Source organism: Pongo pygmaeus, chromosome 17, assembly GCF_028885625.2.
Source record: "Pongo pygmaeus isolate AG05252 chromosome 17, NHGRI_mPonPyg2-v2.0_pri, whole genome shotgun sequence".
In the NCBI taxonomy this organism is placed as follows: Eukaryota; Metazoa; Chordata; class Mammalia; order Primates; family Hominidae; genus Pongo; species Pongo pygmaeus.
The window spans coordinates 25,625,022-25,648,607 of NC_072390.2; the positions used below are offsets into that span (position 1 = coordinate 25,625,022).

Sequence of the window (23,586 nt, forward strand, 5' to 3'; positions counted from 1 at the left end):
AATTTTATTTCAAGAGTGGATTCTGGGGGGAAGGGAAAGGACATATAATGTTTGCTCTAAACTGTTTCTCTTTAGGTAAAACTTTTTAAGTTACTATGTAAAAATTTTATAATTAAGGCAACATGGAGAAAAGGATGTTTTTAACTTAAAATTATTATAAATGCAACACATTTCTGTTGAGGGTTTCTTTTCCAAGGCTATATGCAGATTTCCCTAGTCTTATATTTCTTAAATTGCCAGTTCCTTAAAAACAAGTTTTATTGTTCTGTTTTGTTTTTCTTAATCCAAGGTTTGGCTGTACAGGAATCTGAAGGGGAACAGTAAACCGGGGACGGTGCTAGAGAGCCTTTGGTCCATGTGCAGCCTCAGTACATCAGCATGTTCTAGCATGTACATAGTGTTATAGGAAATTATGTATGGAAGAGCTTAAGAGTAATAACAGAGCATGTTCTTTTTGCACTGTCAGAGTCAGGGTCCGATGTTCAGAGAGCTACAAAAACTTAATGATTTCTAAGCATTTGTTCTTCATAAATGAAAGGAAGATAATACATACTAGGTAGGGATTTAAAATTTTTCTGTTACACTTTTCGATGCATAATTTAGGCATTTAAAGTTAGTATCTGTTATTCTGATTCAATTTTTTGAGGTTAGTAACATTCATATATAAATTAGCCTTTGTATATTGCCTAACAGTTAAAGTACTGAGTACTTTGTGGTTAGCTTACTAATGTGTTTTCATTTCTGCAGTGGAAAGTTCGACGAACTCTAGCATTCTCCATCCACGAGCTTGCAGTTATTCTTGGAGATCAGTTGACAGCTGCAGATCTGGTTCCAATTTTTAATGGATTTTTAAAAGACCTCGATGAAGTCAGGATAGGTGTCCTTAAACACTTGCATGATTTTCTGAAGGTAACTTTTAAATTCTTTTGCGTAAAAACACAACAAAATTCTGCTGTAATCTAAATCTTTATCTTCTGCTATAATCTAAATCTTTATCTTCTGCTATCACCAAGAGAGGTTTCTGTGTGTTTCTATGTAAGAAAATATAGCCATAAGTTGATGTTAAGATGTGACTTAAAAAAGAAATGGTCCCATAATTATACTTTCACTTTTAAAACAGTATTAGATGATAGTTTACAGACATTTGTACCTTTTTCTTTTTCAAAATTATTGAATGAAATGTATGTTAAAAAAAATCATTAGCTGCAGTCATCCCTGAGTATATGCAGGAGGATTGGTTCCAGGTCCCCCATGCACACCCAAATCCATGTAGTACTCCAGTCCTGTGGAACCCGTGTATAGGAAAAGTCTGCCCTCCATGTACTCCGGTTTCACATCCAGGAATACTGTATTTTCAATCCTCATTTGGTTGGGACAAACAATTCAAGTATAAGTGGACCCATGCAGTTCAAACCCCTATTGTTGAAGGTCAACTGTGTATTAAGTTTGGAGGCTTTGTGTGGTATTTCAGGAGTCTTGAGAATTTACCTTTAGCCCTCACTACTTTGATATAGGAGCTGTGGTCTCCAAAGTGAATAGCCCTGATTTTTTACAAATTGTTTGCTCCTGGAGTACTGTTGTTGTTTTTAGACTTTAGCCTTGAAATTGACTCTGATAATTCTAAGGCTTGAGTGATAGAAGTAATTGTAGTCCTCCCTTTTAAAAAAACATTGAGGCTGGGCACAGTGGCTCACACCTATAATCCTAGCACTTTGGGAGGCTGAGGCGGGTAGATCACTTGAGGTCAGGAGGTCGAGACCAGCCTGGCCAACATGGTGAAACCCTGTCTTTACTAAAATACAAAAAATTAGCTGGGCGTGGTGGTAGGCACCTGTAGTCTCAGCCACTCAGGAGACTGAGGCAGGAGAATCGCTTGAGCCCAGGAGCTGGAGGTTGCAGTGAGCCAAGATCATGCCACTGCACTCCAGCCTGAGGGACAGAGCAAGACTCCATCTCAAAAAAGTAAAAAACAAAAACATTGAGACCATTTTATATTTTATGTAGATCATATTCGGAGTCTCGCTCTGTCACAAGGTTGGAGTGCAGTGGCACAATCTTGGCTCACTGCAACCTCCGCCTCCCAGGTTCAAGCAATTCTCCTGCCTCAGCCTCCTGAGTAGCTGGGACTACAGGTGCATGCCACTATGCCCAGCTGATTTTTTGTGTGGTTTTTTGTTTTTGTTTTTGTTTTTTTTAGTAGAGATGGGGTTTCACCATGTTAGCCAGGATGGTCTTGATCTCCTGATCTTGTGATCCGCCTGCCTCGGCCTCCCAAAGCGCTGGGATTACAGACGTGAGCCACCACGCCTGGCCTGAAATTTTTCTGATTGTCCCAGTATTGTCCTTTATAGTTTTTCTCCACTCAATTTTGAATCCCTTAAAGTGCATATTAAATTTAAATGTTATCTTTCTTTAGTCCTCTTAAATCTAGGTGTCACTGGCATTTTTGAGGAGTCTAAACCAGTTGTTTTACAGAATTACTCTCAATTTGAATTTACACAATTTGATTCTGGGTAAGCGGGGTTTTTTTTGCAGACATGTTAACCTGTGAGGGTTGTCATGTATTTTTCTGAATGTGTCACATCAGGGCTAATGTGGTGTTGGCTCTTCCCATCATTGGTGACGAGAAGGCTGACAACTCCATTATAAAATGACCTTTTACCTTTTGCGGTTAATAGAGAATTGGTGAGGCGATACTTTAGAACTCTAAATATCTTTTTCTCTAGAGTCCTTCACCAGTGCTCTCATATCCAGGCATCTATACATGGTTCTTACCTGAATCAGTTAACTGTGTTGGTTGTGAAAGAGTGATTTTCTGTTTTCATAATTCTTTCTGGTTTTTTTTTTAATTAATTAACTTACTTATTTTGAGACAGGGTCTCATCTCACTCTGTTGCCCAGGCTGGAGTGTAATGATGCAATCATGGCTCACTGCAGCCTCCACCTCTCCCAGCTCAGATGATCCTCCCATCTCTGCCTCCTGAGTAGCTGGGGCCACAGGCGCACCACCACGCCCAGCTGAGTTTTGTATTTTTTGTAGGGACAAGGTTTCACTATGTTGCCCAAGCTGGTCTTGAACTCCTGGGCTGAAGTGATCTGCCCCGCCTTAGCCTCCCAAAGTTCTGGGATTACAGATGTGAGCCACTACGCTCGGCCATTCCTTCTGTTTTTATTAAGTAACATTCCCACGTAAAAATAACCTGTGCCTTCTCTCCTTCCCTGGTTTCGAAAGTTATTTTAGTATTAGTGTGGCCTCTCGGATTTTAAAAATTCAACATGATGGAAGCTATTTCTGTCATTTATTTGGAGCATCAAATTTGACTAGTGGGGACCCCTTAAAGCTGCCTCTTGTGTCCTTTGATTTGTCCTTTGATTTTTAAGTGCTTCAGTACTTTCAGTTTCAACTTTCCCTTTCCTTGTCCCAGCCTGGAGTCAGCTATTTCTCCAAGGAACTGTGGTCCTTTTTAGTGGAGAATGGTCCTTAGAAACTGAGATCCAGGCACTGGAAGTGCTCATTGCTCCTGGCCTGTCATTTCTTTTAGGTCTTTTCAGGAGATAGTAGCTAGGAGGTGTGTTGCTTTTTTTTTTAAATTAAATTACTAACTTCATATTGTTATGAACTACTTCCAATTCAATACCGTTTTCTCTCTTCACTTTATGTATTTTTTCCTTTTTACTCCTGGTAAAAAGTCTGTTTTTAACAACATTAATGTATAATATTTAGTTGTAGCTGGGCATGGTGGCTCACACGTGTAATCCCAGCACTTTGGGAGGCCAAGGCGAGCGGATCATCTGAGGTCAGGAGATCGAGACCATCATGGCTAACACGGTGAAACCCCGTCTCTACTAAAGATACAAAAAATTGGCCGGGCGTGGTGGCACGCGCCTGTAGTCCCAGCTACTCGGGAGGCTGAGGCAGGAGAATCACTTGAACCTGGGAGGTGGAGGTTGCAGTGAGCCGAGATTGCACCACTGCACTACTCCAGCCTGGACGACAAAGTGAGACTCTGTCTCAAAAAAAAAAAAATTAGTTGTTTGCTCAGTTACACAACATAAATGAAATAGTTTCAGAATTACTCCACCAATAATAATTCCCACATCAAATCAACTACATAATATTCAGGACTCCTAGCACATTCTGTCCTTAGAACGTCCCGTGAAGATGTATGGTCAAAGTAGTCAGTTCACACTTTGGCTTTTTTCCCTGCGTGATTGTTTTCCATCTGATGCACAGTTAGGTTGGTTTGCTTCTGTTTATAAACTTACCTTTAAATATTTATAGAGCAGCTATTGGAATACATTTATTTTTTTTCTCTCAACAGATACTGAATGCCTACCCTGTGCTGTCACAGCGCCACACGCAGGGCTTACACACATGGTTAAGAGCATAATTACTGCCTTAAGCGGGGCCACGGCAACAAGGATGCCATATGAATAAAGGGGGCAAGTCCTGTCATCAGGCTGTGCCCGGGGTACTGTGGGGTTTAGCGTGGCTCATTGATAGGCACAAGGAACAAAGATTTCCAGACAAGACGGTGATTCCTGAAGGCAAATGGAATTATTCAGGGAAAAATAAACTTAATACCAAATTTTAAAACACTTATATACAGCTACTACATTTCCTCTTCAGAAGAATTAACCATATTGCTTACAGTCTGTTTTTAAGCACTTTGATAAAAGAAATAATGTCTGTACCTTGTCCTGGTAAATATTTTTATTTTGTTACTTTAGCTTCTTCATATTGACAAAAGAAGAGAATATCTTTATCAACTTCAGGAGTTTTTGGTGACAGATAATAGTAGAAATTGGCGGTTTCGAGCTGAACTGGCTGAGTAAGTTCTCACAGTTTATTAGATTATGTTTTGGAGGGGTATATATTTACTTCATTTTTACATTTTTTCAGTTTCTTCATTACTTTGTGTAGATCCAAGTTTCTATGTGGTATTCTAGCCCTTTAACACTTCCTGTAATACATGTCTTACTGTCAGTGAATTTCCTCAGCCTTTTTTTTTTTTCTTGAAAATGTCTTTAGTTCATCTTTATATTATTTTTATCATGGTGAAATACACATAGCCAAATTTGCTGTTGATGACATTTAGTACATTCACAGTGTTGTGGAACCATTCCCTCTATCTAGTTCTAAAATGTTAACCTCCCGAAAAGAAAAACCCATGCCCAATAAGCATCTGCTATCTATGGATTTGCCTGTTGTGGACATTTCATGCAAGTGGAGTCATATAACACATGGCCTTTTGGGCATGGTTTCTTCATCTAACAGTGTTTTCAGTTGTCCTCCATATTGTATCCTCTAGCTGAACTTGCCTTCCTTTTTGTGGTTGAGTAATATTCCATTGTATGGACATACCACATTCATTTAGTGCATTCATCTGTTGAGGAACATTTGGGTTGGGTGTGTGGTCTTTTGTGAATAGTGCTGCTAGGAACGTTTATGTACAAGATTTAATATTTGAAATCTGTTTTCAGTTCTTTTGAGGTGGATTTGCAAGGCCATATGGTAATTCTGTGTTTAATTTCTTGAGGAACTGCCAGACTTTTCCACAACAGCTATACCATTTTACATTCCCATCAGCAATGTATGGGAGTTCCAATTTCTCCGTGTCCTCACTAACACCTATTTTTCTACTAAATTTTAAAAATATTTCTAAATTGGCCAAATAATAATTGTGCATATTTACGAGGTATGTAATGATGTTGCAATACATATCAGATAGTGGTCAGATAAGGGCAGTTAGCATATCCATCACTCGTGTATCATTTACAGCTGTTCTGATGGGCGTGGAACAGCACCTCATTGTGGTATGATTTGCATTTCCCTAATGACTAATGATGTTGAGCACTTTTCCATAAGCCTGTCAACCATTTGTATATATTTTGTGGAGAAATGTCTATCCAAGTCTGTTGCACATTTTTAAATTGGGTTGTTTATCTTAAGTTGTGTTGTTGAGTTGTAAGAGTTCATATATTCTGGATTATAGACCTCACCTGCATTTTCAAATGATGTCTTTGCTGAGTATGGAATGTGGGGCTGACAGTTTGTCTTTCAGTATATTAAAGATGCCACTCCATTGAGTTCTGGCTTGCCCACTTCTGACTCAAAATGCCCGCCTCCTCTTCTGCCATGTAGTGCCGGGGTGTGAGTACATCTAGTCAGGAGCAAGCTGGGTTTGCGTTTTGTCATTGCTGTGGTTACCTTCAGTGTACTTGGGGCTTCAGTTTTTCTCGCTGTGGGCTGCCACTACCATTGCTGTTTGCTGAGGGTGGGAGCTGGGGTACCAGTGGTCTTCTAGTGTGAGTATTCCACCCAGCATTTAGCGGTACCTGCACCCCTGTGTAATGGGGTGGGACCTCCTATCTGTGCTTGGTCTCGGGCAGGACTTTCTGCAGCTCCTCCTGGAATAAGGAGCATTAGTTCTCCTCTCCCACAGTTGCAGTATTTTTGCTGGGCCCACAGGGTGGACAGGCTTTGGGGCCCCTCCACCAGCAGGTTAAGCCTTTTGCTTTGCATGAGAAAAGGGCCCAGCAGAGTGCTTGATGATTCATGGCTGTCTGTCAGTTGCTTCTGCCTGCTATGAGAAATCTGTCCTGTTTTTCCTGACCATCTTTCTTGAAGCACCCATGGGAGGCAGGTACCCTGTGGAAGTCAGAAGGTTGCCTAGGAATGTGAGCTCCCTGTGTTGGGCACATCTGGCTTTGTTTGAGCCACCCCATACTCGTCCCAGCCACCATCTGGCCCTGGGCAGCTGGCTACAATTCGAGCTGATTTCTCCCTACCGTTACGTGCTAGCAGGTGTCCTGTCCATCCGGGCTCTGCTGAGGGGCAGTTCTCTTTCCCGTCTTGGGAAGTTAGGTTATTTGTGTGCTTTGCAACCCCAGCTCTCTGATGGGCTCAAGAAAAGATCTTGAAGTTTATGTAGCTTTTTCTACTGTAGGGTCAGTGACGTTCTTGGCAGTTTTCCGTATTCTAAGCAGAAACTGATGTCCTGTTTGGAATTTTTATTTTGAATTTTGTCAGAAAATAAGTGTGTCTGTTTCAGGATGCATATTTGTATACACAGGTGCATTTATCATTGCTGCATAATCTATATTCATGTTACAGTTGACTTCGTACTTATTAGAAATGTAAATCATCTTGAACATAAAATCTGAAAGGCAAAAGTCTCACATCCAAGGTATTTCTTCAAGGCCATCATTGAAGCTTGCAGGTTAGCCTGGTAGATGTCATGAAAGTCTCAGGGCCCCTCAGATGTGATGGGAAGGTTGCTGGAGGACACCCTCCCTCTGTTATCCCTAGCAAATCCCTTCCAGGAAGGCTCCTCAGAGCCTTGACAGGTACACAGTGGACTCCCTCCCTCTGCGGGGACTTCTTACTGAGAAACTTGATTGTAGATGGAAGCTTCTCAGCACATTCCAAACTGTGACCATGGATCAGTGTGGGCCATGTTCCAGTTGAACATACTAGGAAGTGCTTTGCTCTGTCTCAGTCCCCATGGATGCAGAACTCTACAGCTTTTGTTTTCCTTACACTCTAAGGAACTTGAATAGCATGTAAGTGCATTTCCAGATACACAGAGACTGGAGTAACTGTATAGGAGAGGTCTGCTTAATCGCTCCTCTTTGCATATGTTTGAGACAGGTGCTCAGTAATCCAGTATTACAGATGATTTAAATGGGTAACCTATTTTCATTTGTCTCGCTGATTTTTAAACGTTGTCTTTTTGTAATTCCTTTTTGTAGACAGCTGATTTTACTTCTAGAGTTATATAGTCCCAGAGATGTTTATGACTACTTACGTCCCATTGCTCTGAATCTGTGTGCAGACAAAGTTTCTTCTGTTCGTTGGATTTCCTACAAGTTGGTATGTATTGAACTTTTAAAATTTTAGATCAGCAAACTCTAAGATCCTAGAATGGAAGCTGTTCCTCACTTCTCCATGCGCACCCTCCCAGGTCAGCGAGATGGTGAAGAAGCTGCACGCGGCAACACCACCAACGTTCGGAGTGGACCTCATCAATGAGCTTGTGGAGAACTTTGGCAGATGTCCCAAGTGGTCTGGTCGGCAAGCCTTTGTCTTTGTCTGCCAGGTAAGCGAGGCCCTGGGCTTACTTGTTTATGAGTTTTTCTCCTAGAAGAATGTCTTCTTTAACTTCCTACCTCTCTCTCACTCTCTTCCTTATTCTTAAGGAACAGAACCTTATGGTAGCCTGGCTGTTTATAGGATCATCTGCCCCCATTGTTGGGCATCGGCTGGCCCCTCTCTCCCAGCTAGCCAAGCCCCTCCTTACACTGGCATGCACCACACACACCCCACGTGCCTGCTGTATGTGTATGTTCCACACCACACACCACATGCCTGGTATGTGCATGTTCTGCTCTGCACACATTCAGCCGTGTGTATATGTACATTTCACAGTGCACATACATGCATGTTCCTCACTGTTCCTCACTGCATATTATACAGGAATACATACATGTACCACACCACACACATGCTGTGCACACATATACCATACCACGGTTCCCACTAGAGGGTGCTCATTTCTGGGACCCAGAGCGCAGGTGTGAAAATGAAAGTGTGAATGAACACTCTAGGTCTCTGTAGAGCAGTTTAAAAACTGTGTCTGTCCATGTGGGCAGTTAATTATGTAATTTTTTATTTGAGTTCCCAGGTACCTGGAATTTTGGTTGAAAAGCAGTAACTAAAATTTGTACCTGTGGTCACTCAGAGATTTTGTTAGCCGGTAGTCGAGTTTTTGGCTGCATTGACCGAGAAGCCTAGAGTAGCTGTTTCTTTTCCCCAGACTGTCATTGAGGATGACTGCCTTCCCATGGACCAGTTTGCTGTGCATCTGATGCCGCATCTGCTAACCTTAGCAAACGACAGGGTTCCTAATGTGCGAGTGCTGCTTGCAAAGACATTAAGACAAACTCTGCTAGAAAAAGGTAGGTAGTGACTCTACTAGAAGAAGCGTGTGAGTAGAGAAAGAGGTCTGTGCACTGCGCTGGATCAACAGATATCAAAGCAGAAGTATTGTCTGCTCAGAGAAAATAATCTGGTGGAAGGAAATACTTTAGTTGTTCTGGTGGTTCTCCCAAGAGGGCATGCAAGATGAAAGGGATTTTTTAATTAGCCCTCTACTGTTCTAGTTGGAGTTTATTTATCGTAAGCATCTATCATTTTTATCATTTAAAACTTAGGTTTTTTGTGTGCTAGATATTTTGACACGGAGTCTCGCCCTGTCACCCAGGCTGGAGTGCAATGGTGCGATCTCAGCTCACTGCAACCTCTGCCTCCCGGGTTCAAGCAATTCTTCTGCCTCAGCCTCCCCAGTAGCTGGGATTACAGGTGCCCGCCACCACGCCCAGCTAATTTTTTGTATTTTTAGTAGAGACGGGGTTTCACCATGTTAGCCAGGCTGGTCTCGAACTCCTGACCTCGTGTGATCTGCCTGCCTCAGCCTCCCAAAGTGCTGGGATTACAGGCATGACCCACCGTGTCTGACCTAAAACTTAGTTTTTAAACTTGGGTGTTCTTTTTATGTGCAAACCATTGCCTGGCAGCGTGCCACTTGCAATCTGCAGTATAGGGGCTGGTACCTATGTTTGCTCTCCCTCCTCTTCATTAGGCAAGAGACAGATGCCCCATAGTATTTGTTTTGTAGGAAATTATAATATCTTCAAGATTAAAGGTGGTTTATTTATTTTAATCGACCCCCCCCCACCGCCGCCCAAAGCACCTCATAAATATAGTTGCACGGATGAATGAAGCACAGAAAGAAGTTTGTAGTAGACATCAAAGAATAAGGATAAATGAATATTGTTTTCTTTTCTCCTTTTTTTTTTTTTGTAGTTGGGGTTTGGAAGCGTTTTTCTTTCACTGCTACTTAATAGCTAAGAAGTGTGATGTTTTCGTCTATTAATTTAATATTCCTTAGCTGTCATTGAATATCATGAGATTTAGTCTTATAAAAACAAGATAAATCTCATAACTCTTTTTATTCTGGCACTTTTTCTTCCTATAACAAATCAGTTTGGATTACTGTTTATGTTTCAGTGTGGCCTGTTTGTACTTGTAGCAATACCCAGTTTAACTGTTTATACGCGTACTTGATGGAACTCTGAAATGTTCCGTTGGACTGGTTTCATCTGTTCTGTGCACGTGTCATTTCCAGACTATTTCTTGGCCTCTGCCAGCTGCCACCAGGAGGCTGTGGAGCAGACCATCATGGCTCTTCAGATGGACCGTGACAGCGACGTCAAGTATTTTGCAAGCATCCACCCTGCCAGTACCAAAATCTCCGAAGATGCCATGAGCACAGCGTCCTCAACCTACTAGAAGGCTTGAATCTCGGTGTCTTTCCTGCTTCCATGAGAGCCGAGGTTCAGTGGGTGTTCCCCACGCATGTGACCTGGGATAGCTTTCAGGGGAGGAGAGACCTTCCTCTCCTGCGGACTTCATTGCAGGTGCAAGTTGCCTACACCCAATACCAGGGATTTTAAGAGTCAAGAGAAAGTACAGTAAACACTATTATCTTATCTTGACTTTAAGGGGAAATAATTTCTCAGAGGATTATAATTGTCACCGAAGCCTTAAATCCTTGTGTCTTCCTGACTGAATGAAACTTGAATTGGCAGAGCATTTTCCTTATGGAAGGGATGAGATTCCCAGAGACCTGCATTGCTTTCTCCTGGTTTTATTTAACAGTCGACAAATGAAATTCTTACAGCCTGAAGGCAGACGTGTGCCCAGATGTGAAAGAGACCTTCAGTATCAGCCCTAACTCTTCTCTCCCAGGCAAGGACTTGCTGGGCTCTGTGGCCAGCTGTCCAGCCCAGCCCTGTGTGTGAATCGTTTCTGACATGTGCCAATGGGAAAGGAGGGGTTTTTTACATCTCCTAAGGGCCTGATGCTAACACAAGTAGGATTGACTTTAACTCTTAAGCGCAGCATATTGCTGTACACATTTACAGAATGGTTGCTGAGTGTCTGTGTCTGATTTTTTCATGCTGGTCATGACCTGAAGGAAATTTATTAGACGTATAATGTATGTCTGGTGTTTTAACTTGATCATGATCAGCTCTGAGGTGCAACTTCTTCACATACTGTACATACCTGTGACCACTCTTGGGAGTGCTGCAGTCTTTAATCATGCTGTTTAAACTGTTGTGGCACAAGTTCTCTTGTCCAAATAAAATTTATTAATAAGATCTATAGAGAGAAATATATACACTTTTGATTGTTTTCTAGATGTCTACCAATAAATGCAATTTGTGACCTGTATTAATAATGATTTAGTTTAAAGTGGGGAAACTAGATTAAAATATTTGTCTTTTAACTAGTTTATTAGTTTCTCTGGAATCTGCCTGTGTCCCTGGGGTTGGGTTTTGCTCTTGGCAGCAGCAGGTGCCTCTTGGGTGCTCCTCCTGCTCCTGCCTGCAGCCCTAAGAGCAGGTGGGTGCCGAGTGTCTGGCACAGCTTGGATGCCCTCCACTGAAGACAGCAGAGGGGGGTTGTCTTGAAGCTCCTGAGACACAGTCAAACATCTCTGAGCCTCGATTTCTTCATCAGTAAAATGGGAATTAGTAAAACCTGCCCTGTTTCTCACAGGGTTGTTTTGCAGGCAAGTGAGTTCCTGTGTGAAGGTGGTTTTGTAAAGTGCTGTGTGTATAAATGTTCGATGTTCCTGTAAGCCTGGTTTGAAAACCTTGGCCTATCTGAGTCCCCTGGTGCTTCTGTGAGTTTTGGTTTTATTTAGTTAGCCAGCAGGGACTCCTCAGTAAGTCAAAATAAGTTCCTTTGAACTTCAGTGTGGGATTTGAGAATACGTGGGCTGCTTCCTGTCTACACTATTACAAATAAGCCTTTGGCTCCTGCTTCTCGCATTATAACCCAGATATTTACACACTGCAAATATAAGTGTAAACGGATTCCACTGGGAGGGATGTTCAAATGAATAGATAAATGCATAGGTAATACGTGGAGTGGGTAATGGGAGCAGGGCTGGGGAGTAGCTGTGGAGGGTGTGGGGTGGTCTCTGAAGGCCTCTGAAAGCAGCATCAGAGCAGGGATCGGAGGAGGACCTGGCCCCTTGATTTAGCCTTGTGCGTGAGCTGCAGATTGTCTGCTATTATCATCTACTTTTGGCCCCCAGTATTTCAGTTCTGTAAATTGCATTAGAATCATACACTAGTAGCAGCATTTTTTTAAAGCAGTGGTTATGCTAACATGGTATATTTGGGGGTAAAGAACTTGAATTTGGCCGGGCGCAGTGGCTCACGCCTGTAATCCCAGCAGTTTAGGAGGCCGAGGCGGGTGGATCACGAGGTCAGGAGATCGAGACCATCCTGGCTAACACGGTGAAACCCCATCTCTACTAAAAAAATACAAAATTAGCCAGGCATGGTGGCAGGCGCCTGTAGTCCCAGCTACTCGGGAGGCTGAGGCAGGAGAATGGCGTGAACCTGGGAGGTAGAGCTTGCAGTGAGCCGAGATCGCGTCACTGCACTCCAGCCTGGGCGACAGAGTGAGAGTCCGTCTCAAAAAACAAACAAACAAACAAACTTGAACTTAAGTTGCGCTAGAGCACTTGTAAAGTTAAAAATGCGCAAGCCAATTCCCACTGCGGCCTTCGCACAGCCTGTCCTACCGAGACTACACAGCACTGTAAAATATCTCAATGGCAATGAATACAAAAGACACCTGCGTTGACAGCTTTCACATCCTACCATCAAGGCACTCCCAGTGTGAAGACTTTCTAATGGAATTCAAAATAAGATTGGAGTGTTGCCCGTTTCATTTCAACTCTTAGTAGTTGCCATGATGCCTTCTGTAGCTGCTCTGAAGAAGGCAAGGTGAGGTGGGCATGTTCTTGGCAGCAGGAGTCAACCTGTGTGCGACAGGTGTCCTGGGTCGTGTCTCACGTGTGGCCTCCACTTACACAGGATCTCATAAGGGAGGAAGCTGGGGTTCCAAAGGCAGTATAAAGCCAAACACATGCGGACAGTCCCCCACGAGATGAAAGTGGAAACAGCAAACCAACTAGTATTCACTTTTCCTTTCGTAATATAAAAATGAGTAAGACGGTAAGCTGTCTTTGAGGGCTATTTAATATTGGGTGGCTAATCTTAGAAGATACTCCTTGATGTCATAGGACTTCTGAGTGACAAAGGATGAAGAGGAAAGCCTTACTTTCTAGAATAGCTTCTTAGTCACTGCCTGAAGTTCATTCTCTGCTCGCCCCAAATCTCCCCAGCAGGCCCTTCCGCGTGGGGGTGTAGTTGACATGGGACCCCACTTTCTGCCCGGCCTGGCTGGATCCGGGGTCATAGCACTCATGAGCTCTGCTGTCCCTCCCCTCTTGGGAGAAGTGTGCTTTGCAAGCTTGTGACAGATGGAAGCTCAGTAGTGAGTTCCTCCATCCCTCCCTGATTTCTCCCCACCTCCAGGGAACAGACTTGCTGCTGGGCTGTTGGAGGGCTGGCTCGAGGAGTAGCTACATTTTTGGTCTTGGAGATAGTTCTGTGATGCTTTCTAGAACCTCTTAACTCCAGGTTGGCAAGTGTTGAGTCACTGAGAAAGCGCCATGCCAGCGTCCTAAGACCTTCTTGTGATACAGCTGCCTGGGTGATTCTTCAGCCTCGGGGCGGGCGTGGCATTGGTTCTTCTCAGAGAGGAAGGAAGATGTTCTCTCCACCCCCTGGGGCTCAGTAATTGAGTCTGAAATAAACTGACAGTAGGCAGGTTAACAGAAGAGCTTAGATGAATTTTTCACGTGCATGGGAGCATCACACTGAAGAGCCGATACCTCCAAACCCAGTGAGATGGAGAAGCTTCTGTACTCCCTCACGGGGGACAGGAAAGGGGATGGGGGCAACTTAGGGGAGGGTACATGAACTTAGCCCTCGGAAGAACAGGTGACACTGCAACAGAGTATCCAGGCGTGACGTGTGAGCCTTCGGTTCCGTGGTGAATGAGGTTCCCCGGGAAGGGGTTCATGGCAGTTGAGGTCCTGGAGGATCTGTCTTTGGGCAGATGAAGATGTACAGAGAAAGCCCCTCCCAGCATTTGCCGTTTCACAACTCCCCTCAGTTAAGTTCAGTGCGGCATAGATTGAGGTGGCATTTCCTGAACTCCTTTGCCGTCATACCTGGTTTGTTCAGGTCCCATGTTATATAGGGGTGACATTTCTGGGGGAGCTGGTGCCAAAACACCAGCTGTGCTTAGTATGGGGAGGAAGGGCCAGGCAGGTGCTTGGTGGGCAGCACAGGGCAGGCAGGGGCTTCGGGGAGGGCAGCAAGGCTGTAAACTGCCTTCAGGAACTGGGACATGTGGTCATGTTTCTGTGGAGGGTTCCAGAAGGAGATGAAAAGTAATGAGCCAGCAAGAGGGAAAGTCCCAGCAATTCAAAAGCCAAGCAAATGGCCTCTTTTTTTTTTTTTTTTTTTTGAGAGTCTTGCTCTGTCGCCCAGGCTGGAGTGCAGTGGCGCGATCTCAGCTCACTGCAAACTCCGCCTCCCAGGTTCACGCCATTCTCCTGCCTCAGCCTCCCGAGTAGCTGGGACTACAGGCGCCCGCCAACACGCCCGGCTCATTTTCTGTATATTTTTTTAGTAGAGACGGGGATTCACCGTGTTAGCCAGGATGGTCTCGATCTCCTGACTTTGTGATCCGCCCGCCTTAGCCTCCCAAAGTGCTGGGATTACAGGCGTGAGCCACCGCGCCCGGCCGCAAATGGCGTCTTTAATCCTCTGACTCAAACGAGAGAAGAAACTGAGTCTGGAAATAAATGTGTAAAAGCACAATGTGGTGTATGTTGCTGTGTTTTCTGATTCCTGCCTCGAGCCTTTCTAAGCTGGATGTGGATCTGCAAAAACAGGGCCCCAGAGGAGGATGGCAGGGTCCAGGGAGGGTGCAGGCCTTTCCTGCACGTGTGTGCATGTGGGGTGCATGTGTGTAGTGTGCACACGTGTTCATGTGTGGTGGGGGGCGTGGTGTGGAGTGCATGTGTGTGCAGTGTGGAGTATGCAGTGTGTGGGGGGGTGGTGTGTTATGTGTGGAGTGCCTGTGTGGAATGTGTGTGGTGTGTGGGGGGGTGGTTTTTAAGTGACCTGGAGGGCTTAGGGCCTAGGGAGTGAATGTGTCTTTTTCTCACTAGAAAACCAGATCCTGGTGTAGGTGAGGGTGGGAGGGAAGCCCAACTGTCACTTTCCTCTACCAGAAATTCCAAAATGGAGGTAATTTTGTGAACTGAATATGGCAGTTTTGACCTTGAGAATATTTTGACTAAACAAAAATTCCAACCATAAATTTTTATGAAAGGTATTTTGTGCAGTGAGCTCTACTAAGCCAGTTTAATTCCTTTATCCATTTTCTATAGGCATTTAATAACTCTGTGTGTGTGTGTGTGTGTGTGTTTTGAGACATACAGTCTCACTCTGTTGCCCAGGCTGGAGTGCAGTAGTGCAATCTCGGCTCACTGCGACCTCTGCCGCCTGGGTTCATGTGACTACCTGCCTCAGCCTCCCGAGTAGCTGGGATTACAGGTGCCCGCCACCATGCCTGGCTAATTTATATATATATATGTGTATATATATATGTGTATATATGTGTATATATATGTATATATGTGTATATATGTATATATGTGTATATATGTATATATGTGTATATATGTATATATGTATATATGTGTATATATGTATATATGTATATATATGTGTATATATGTATGTGTGTGTATATATATGTGTGTATATATATGTGTGTGTATATATATAGATATATATAGATATATTTTTTTTTTTTAGTAGAGACAGGGTTTCTGACCTTAGGTGATCCGCCTGCCTTGGTGTCCCAAAGTGCTGGGATTACAGGCGTGAGACACCACAGCCGGCCAACAGTTTTAGTTTTATCTTGTAGAAATTATTTTCGTAGAGAATTATTTTCCTGGCCGGGCACGGTGGCTCATGCCTGTAATCCCAGCACTTTGGGAGGCCGAGGCGGGTGGATCATGAGGTCAGGAGATTGAGACCATCCTGGCTAACACGGTGAAACCCCGTCTCTATTAAAAAACACAAAAACAATTAGCCGGGTGTGGTGGTGGGTGCCTGTAGTCCCAGCTACTCGGGAGGCTGCAGCAGGAGAATGGCGTGAACCCGGGAGGCAGAGCTTGCAGTGAGCCGAGATCGCGCCACTGCACTCCAGCCTGGGGGACAGAGCGAGACTCCGTCTCAAAAAAAAAAAAGAATTCTTTTCCTAGAAAACTTGACAAATGATCAATAATCCACTTTCAGTCCATGTGATGTTTTGCAGCATGGCTAGGAGTTTAATTTCTACCATGTCTTTCTTTTAGGGCAAATTTTGCTGATTTAGAGTTGACAAGATTACTTGCAGTTTTTAGTAATTTTACCAGGATTATTTCACCCCATCTGCTTTTTAGTGTTAATATTACCAATAATTATTGCTAGTTGGATACAAGACAGCTACTGAGTAGTATTTTCAGTAGTTCCATGGGAAGAGCCACCACCTCGCCAGAGGCTCCTGAGCTGCGTTCGGGTGCGGGCCCACATTGTCCTGCTGTTCCTGATCCCCAGGAGATGCCCGGCCGTGGACAGCAGAGCGCAAGCTGGTCCTCCAGCACCCTGAGGAATTCAGCGTGGACAAGAGGAAGTTCCGCTGGGAACATCCCATAAGCAGATGCTGAGGGGAGGAAGGGGGAGCAGGAGGGCATCCCCGAGGAAAGGGGAGCCCTAGCAAGCTCACGCTAGAATAGGGGCTTGTCCCACTGGCTGGGCAAAAGGCCAAGGGACAACAGGGGTTGGACACTGTAAGACTGCTGGCCGACTTTCCTGGATGGTCATTAACTGAGATTTTCCTGGTTTTTCTGTTGTGGCGTTTAAGTATCTAGTGAAACGTTGGACATTTAGATAGTTTCCTTTTTTTTTTTTTTTTTTCGAGATGGAGTCTCACTCTGTTGCCCAGGTGGGAGTGCAGAGGCACAATCTCGGCTCACTGCAACCTCTGCCTCCCGGGTTCAAGCAATTCTCCTGCCTCAGCCTCCTGAGTAGCTAGGATTAGAGGCGCACGGTGCCACGCCTGGCTATTTTTTGTATTTTCAGTAGAGACGGGGTTTCACCATGTTGGCCAGGTTGGTCTCGGTCTCTGGACCTCGTGATCCACCCGCCTCAGCCTCCCAAAGTGCTGGGATTACAGGCATGAGCCACCGCGCCCGGCCTGGTGCCTCTTTTCCAAAAGTTAACATGTGGCTAAGTCACCTGGGGACTTTGTTCAAATGCAGATTCAGATTCCATAGGTCTGGGGTGGGGCCAAGAGACCTGGCCTTCCTGAGACTCTGAAGCCATAATGCAATCTGTTGGTGTAGGACTTTATTTTTGCCACATTAAACTCTGCATAATTTTGATATCTTAACCCACAGTGATCAGATATTTTAAACATTTAATATTTATATTTTACTTCCTTGGCTGCAAATCAGCACTTTCAAACTCTACATGTCAAAGCTAGTGGTTGTCACAGCTTGTGGTGGTCACGGCTTGTGGCTGTAGTGGCTGCTGCGGCATCACCGCCACCCTAGGAGCAGCCAGGGTCAGTCATGGACAGGGCACAGCTGCCCCAGACCCACCCGCTTGGCTCAGTCTTTTACTAGCAAGCTGTGTCCCTTTGCGAGTAGTAGGCGGCCTGCAGGGATCAGTATCAGGCTGTACACTTGCTTGGTCAATCTCCCCACAATTTTAATTTGAGGCAAAGAGCCAAACCTTGTCAATGCTGAGTCCTTCCTTCCCCTCCCCAGCTGGACCTACTCGATCCCTTCAGTATCTTGGATTCTGCCCTACATTCACCTGCTTTGGGTGTTGTTTCCTTCAAATAACAACGACTCCTTATCTGTGCAGCACTCAAGATCACAGTCACCTTTCACAGCGTGGACAGAGTTCGTGAGTCAAAATACAGGACGCTCAATTCAACTGCAGTTGTGTGGGACATACTTACAGTTACACTAAGAAAACATCCATCGTTGGTCTGAAATTCTGACGTTAGGGAGAGTCCTGTACCTTCCATAGCCTCCCTACAGCAAGGTCAGCCTAAGTGGGCAGGTGTGAGCCTGCCGAGCTCTCCACCGTGGCTCCCTCTTCAGGGAGTTCCTTCCTGGCCTCGCCAGCCTGTGGTGCAGTGTGCGTGAGGCAGAACTCATCCCTCCTCATTCGAGAGAACTTCCTATTCCTTCTCTCCGACTGCTGTCATTGGAACAGTCTTAACAGTAGTAATGAGATATGAGGGTTTTTATCCCCACATGAGAAACTCAAGAACTGTTGGTGTGACCCTTTTCAGAAGGCTAGAGCTGCCCTTCCGAAGGGGAGCTTCTTGCTCTTACTGTAGCTGCAGTGTTCAGCAGTCGCCTTTTGGTACCCAGGCTCTGGCCCCACAGGCAGAGGCCCCGCTGGTACCTCCATATCAGACACAGACCACGCCTGCTTTCCCTCCCAGATGCAGCAATTTTGATCCCGCAGGAACCTCTGAGCCCAGGGTACCCCCACAAACGCTTCATTGCCTCAGTCTCAGGGATGTGCGTGACAGTGGGGGCAATAGTGACCCATGCAGGCCATGTCACTGCTCTGAGCCTCAGTCTCCCGTCTGTAAAACAGTAGGCAGGCAGTCGGGCCACAGCTTATTCTGTAGCTGAGCCTTGAGGCTGAGAAATGAAACCTGCATCTTAAAGAATGCTATGTTCTTTCTTCCCCGACTTATCTCTGCACTATAAAGTTTAATGTTAATAACATGAATGACTAAGTCACAGATCATGTCCTGTAGGGAAAATGAATTGGAGCATGACGCCAAAAGCCCTATGCCAGGTACTTACTAGCCATTATTTATCTAAGCAGCCTTTGGAAATCAAGATTATCTCCACCATTTTGCCAATGAAAAAACTGAAGTTCGACAAGACTGCTTTTGAAGGTTATGAAGAAAACCCAGACTTAAGACTTTCCTGCCTACACTGGGCGCGATGGCCCACGCCTATAATCCCAGGACTTTGGGAGGCCGAGGTGGGTGGATTGCCTGAGCTCAGGAGTTCAAGACCAGCCTGAGCAATACGGTAAAACCCCGTCTCTACTAAAACACAAAAAATTAGCCAGGCATAGTAGCAGTGTGCACCTGTAGTCCCAGCTACTTGGGAGGCTGAGGCAGAATTGCTTGAACTGGGAGGCAGAGGTTGCAGTGGACCGAGATCACACCACTGCACTCCAGCCTGGGCAACAGAGTGAAACTCTATCTCCAAAAACAAACAAATAAAAAAAGCCTTTCCTGCCTAAAGTCCACGTTCCTTCCAGTACCTGCACTGTTTGTCTAGAAGCCAGTTTCTAGCACGACACCCGGGAACAGCTCAGCACGATGTCCGGTCACAGCACTCCAGACACTTGAGCTAGGCGGTGGAAGCAGAGGTCGGATGCCCAAGATCTGCTGGGGCTGAACTGAACACCTGTTGAATCATGCTTGTCTAGTAACAGCAAAGTCACCAGAATGCAGAGAATGACCATCCATCACTTTGCAGGTTCGGAGGACCAGGCATGTGACGGGCAGCAGCACTCTCCCTGCTCCGCAAAAGAGCCCGTACATGTGGCATTTAAGGGCTTTCTGCCCCCCTCCTCTGCCCAGGCTTGCTATCACGTCTCCTGGGTCTCCTGGGCTCTAGTCTAGAACATTACAGGGGCACTGCCCACCTTCCCTAAAAGCTATAGGATCTTACGCTGAAGCCTCTGCCTGCTAATTGACTCAGGCTTTTCCTTCTATCCCTCGTGAGAACCATGGGCCAGGGCTGAGGCTGAAAACATGGAATTGGGCACGCGTCCCCGTGGAGAGCTCCAGAAAGCCCAGGCTGCATCTTGCTCAGCCTGGCTGGACACAGAAGATGTGTTTGTTCTTAAGATACTCTAATACATAACAAGCAATGTGCTCTTTACAGAAACAGCTGCAGTGAAAAAAAAAAGATCAGGCAGCACTAGAGCCCATCTCGGGAGGTGACTTCAGGTTTCACACCTCAGTATCTCCAGATCCCCAATGCTAAATGTACCCCATCAGGGCGTTTGAGACTTTCCATCAAGAAGAATTTAGCTATATAAATTTAACATTATAGATTAAACTACACAAAACAGAGAAGTCAGCTGTTTGTCTAAGCTTTCAATGACAGATATTTTAATTGTGGAATTTTTAAAGCAAAAAAAGCAATGGAAACTTCATTTTTATTCTAGACCAGTCTATCCCAGACATGCTAATTATGGTTGGCTGTGCTGAGTCCTCATTTACCGTATGAAATGCAAATGTCTGTAAATTGCAATGCCTGGGGATAAGCCAGGCCAGTGGACTTGTGTGCAGTTCCCACCGGAGCCAGGAGCTGCTCAGACCGCAGACCGAATCCAGTCCACTGGGTTTTGCAAACACAGGCTCCCTCTGCAGCAGCGTGGGCTTGTGGAAGGGAGGCATGCCGCTGCCAGCATGCATGCCAGGGGTCCAGGGTTCTCCCCATGTCTGCAGAGGTGAGGGGTACAAAGTGAGCTGAAAACAAAACACTGTGTTCCCCCCTTGGCCTTGAAGAAGTACCTCAACAAACTCCTCGCCAGCTGCAGAGTACTCAATCTCCTCACAGAAAGAATGTGTACAAAAAAACTAGAAGCTTTTCTTTTTCCCAAATGGCTGTTGAATTTATTTGCTTGATCAATAATGGTCCTGGCAAAAATTAGTTAACCAATGCTGAGACATTTGTAATGAAATACTAATTTTAAAAATCCATGACACCTTGATAGAAATTAGAGTTTACACAAACAAAAAAGGAACCTTCGATATTGCCAGCAGCTATAAAGTGAATGTACTGAGACCGACAGGACAGCAAGAAGGCATTTGCACATTTATATCTGACACCCGACCATACTTTCAGTCACCAGAATATCTTCTCTCCAGATTTAAAAAAATAGTATGCTGATTTCTATAACAAAGCTTTTTTTCGTACAAAAATCAAATAATGGCCAACGAGTCACAACAGTGCAATAGGTAGAGAGGATTAAAAACTGCATCAAACAGGTGCTGAAAATAAATACTACCTAGGAGGAGGAGGAGAGAGCCCTCGTGTGGGGTTTGTTTTCGACCCCTTGAGTGTGTGTGGGGTTTGTCTTCCGAGCCACAGGCCTGGCCTGTCTCACGGTGCTGTTCACTCTGACAGAGTGCGCCTGCAGCACGCTGCCTCCAGGGCCCAGCCTCCCAGAAGCCTCAGAGCATCAGAGCATCGGATGGACCAGAAACAAGAAAATGGGGTGGGGTGAATGAATCACAGCTATCATTCAAAGGAAAGGAATTTTTTTCTATTGCTCAATCTTGTCAATTGGGAGTCCACCAGTAGGTTCACTGAGATGATATGGATAATTTCAAACTTTTGTTTAAGAGCATATATATGGCTTATTCAGGCAAGGAGACATGTACATTCTAGCCCAAGCAAGCAATCGGAGTCATTCTGTTTTTAAGGAAGGTCAGTCGTTTAAAAGATTTCTGGTTTGAACAACATCCTCTGTGGATGCACCAGGCCAAGGTGACTACCTTTGACCAACCCAGTGAGAAGGCCTTTGCTGGTCCCCGCAGTGAGGACTGGCAGGAACGGGCGGCCTCCTCCCCGCTGGCCTGCGCTGCCTGGGGTGGTTGGGCAGGCTCCACAGGCAGCCCCTGTCTGTGGCCAGATAGGCCGTCCTGGTGACTCAGGCTTATGGACTGTGGTTTAGAACTGCAGAAGGAGAGAGGAGAGTGGGCCAGGGAACACCCACCAGGCGCTGCTCTGACCAGTCAGAGAACGTGAGGCAGCTCCCCCATAGGGATCTGCACCGAGAAGGTGTGGAAGGCACAAGCAAGAGTGACGGTACCAGAGATCCCGGAGGGCGTGGCTTGCGGCGGCCACAGCAGGCGCAGCGCTGACCTGGTGTGGTTCCCCCCTTGAATGAGAAAGACATCCTGATTCTGCTGTGATAAAAAAGCAAAGAAAGACGATTTTTGGTTTAAAAAGAAGCCACTCAAGGGTTAAAATAGTTATTTTAAGTTAACAAAGAAAATTAATCTTCAAATAAGCTGACGCTATCTGGAAAACTCATCTGTCCCTAAAGCCCACAATGTGTCCACTGCTTCATCCTCCCATGGAACCTGAGCCTGACACGAAGGAGTCAGACGTGTGACAGAGGAAGAGTCTGAGAAGAGAAGACACCTTTACAGAATGTACAGGGAGAGAGCCGGCCTGGCCCCCGGGTTACAGTAAGATGCACGGGTCCTTTCAGTCTCGCGGACTCCAGACGGCCGCGCAGGCTGCTCAGATGGACGTCTCCTTCCTATCCCTGCTGGGCGATGGCTTTGCCGGCTCCTTGCCTGCCTTTGGCTGCTCTTTAGCTGCTTTTGGCTCGAGGACGCCGTCTCTGGGCGGCTGGACGGCACCCCCGCGCCACTCAGGCTCCTCATCCTCCTGCGCCTGCTGCTCGGCCTTGGCTCGCTGCATCTGGAGCAGCCGCAGCTGCACGCGCAGCTCGATGATGGCCTCGCGCTCCTCATGAATTGCTTGATTCAAATGATTGTTCTTTATCTTGGGGAATGACAGAAAGGGCAGTTATCACTTAAGGAAGTCAGAGGACGATTTCTCAGGAGCAGAGCGCGGTTAGCAAGGGCATCCTACAGAGGAATCTGGTTTTGTTTAAGTCAATGGGTTGTGAAACAGAAGACAAACACAGTGGGAATGCACAGTGCACAGTGAGCCACGTGACTCCTGAGAATGTGAGGCTGGAAACCCTGCTCCTGGTTACTAGAGAGAAACACATCCATGTGCCAACAGAAAACTGTTATTTTAATAATTAAGTATCCTAGGGTTTAAAATAGACAACTTATAACTTTGAACTGGCTTCTCAACAGCCCTTAAACAAGGAGAAAATAAAAGTAATTTTAACAGCAATTAGAAAGGGGAGTTAGAGATCAGATAAAAAACTAGATTTGTTTCAAAGGTGAATATCCTTTGTCTTCTGTGAATGGCATTACGGTAATTCTGAAATGTCCTACTCAATCAAACTACGGAAAATTACTATCAATTCTAAATCATCTGGACATACTCGGCAAAGTTTAGGTACTGAGGAATAGCAGCAGCCCTGCCCGCCGTGGCCTCCACTCTGTGGCAGGTGCCAGCCTCCCTTGCGTGGGTGTGGCATGGACTAGGCTCTGCGAAGGGGGCATAGGTGTAAGCACAAGAGCCGAGTGCCACGCGTGCACCCTGCCCTTGGTGACTGGACATGCCTTGATCCCTTCCCTGCTAACTTAGTCCTGCTAAGAGTGGCAAGACAGAGCAGCCACGTTGGACCCCACATGGAAAAAAGTGGTGTGGAGGATGATGGGCTGGACCGCCTGCCACACAAGAGACACCATCTTGTTTAAACCACTATGTTATTCTCTTTATTACAGCAATTCAGCCTACACCCCAAGTACAATACTTCTGGATTCTGTTTTCCTACTCAAGAGTTTTAATACGATCTTAAAATGTTAAGAAAAGA

The 23,586-nt window shown here is 45.4% G+C and overlaps 2 protein-coding genes across 19 annotated transcripts in view; one reads left to right on the forward strand and one right to left on the reverse strand.

Moving 5' to 3' along the window:
* Positions 1 to 11,354, forward strand: part of PPP4R1 (protein phosphatase 4 regulatory subunit 1) — a 72,724-nt gene extending 61,370 nt beyond the window's left edge. For all 11 annotated transcript variants that reach the window (XM_063653891.1, XM_063653893.1, XM_063653895.1 and 8 more), the window contains 6 exons: positions 748 to 909; positions 4,732 to 4,832; positions 7,756 to 7,876; positions 7,968 to 8,102; positions 8,820 to 8,961; positions 10,191 to 11,354. In XM_063653891.1, coding sequence (XP_063509961.1) covers positions 748 to 909; positions 4,732 to 4,832; positions 7,756 to 7,876; positions 7,968 to 8,102; positions 8,820 to 8,961; positions 10,191 to 10,354 — 825 coding nt within the window. In that variant the 3' untranslated portion in view covers positions 10,355 to 11,354. The remainder of the gene's footprint in view (positions 1 to 747; positions 910 to 4,731; positions 4,833 to 7,755; positions 7,877 to 7,967; positions 8,103 to 8,819; positions 8,962 to 10,190) is intronic.
* A 9,346-nt stretch (positions 11,355 to 20,700) lies between these two features.
* RALBP1 (ralA binding protein 1) overlaps positions 20,701 to 23,586 on the reverse strand; it is a 64,142-nt gene continuing 61,256 nt past the window's right edge. For all 8 annotated transcript variants that reach the window (XM_054460964.2, XM_063653899.1, XM_054460962.2 and 5 more), the window contains one exon: positions 20,701 to 22,634. In XM_054460964.2, the coding sequence (XP_054316939.1) occupies positions 22,368 to 22,634 (267 nt within the window). In that variant the 3' untranslated portion in view covers positions 20,701 to 22,367. The remainder of the gene's footprint in view (positions 22,635 to 23,586) is intronic.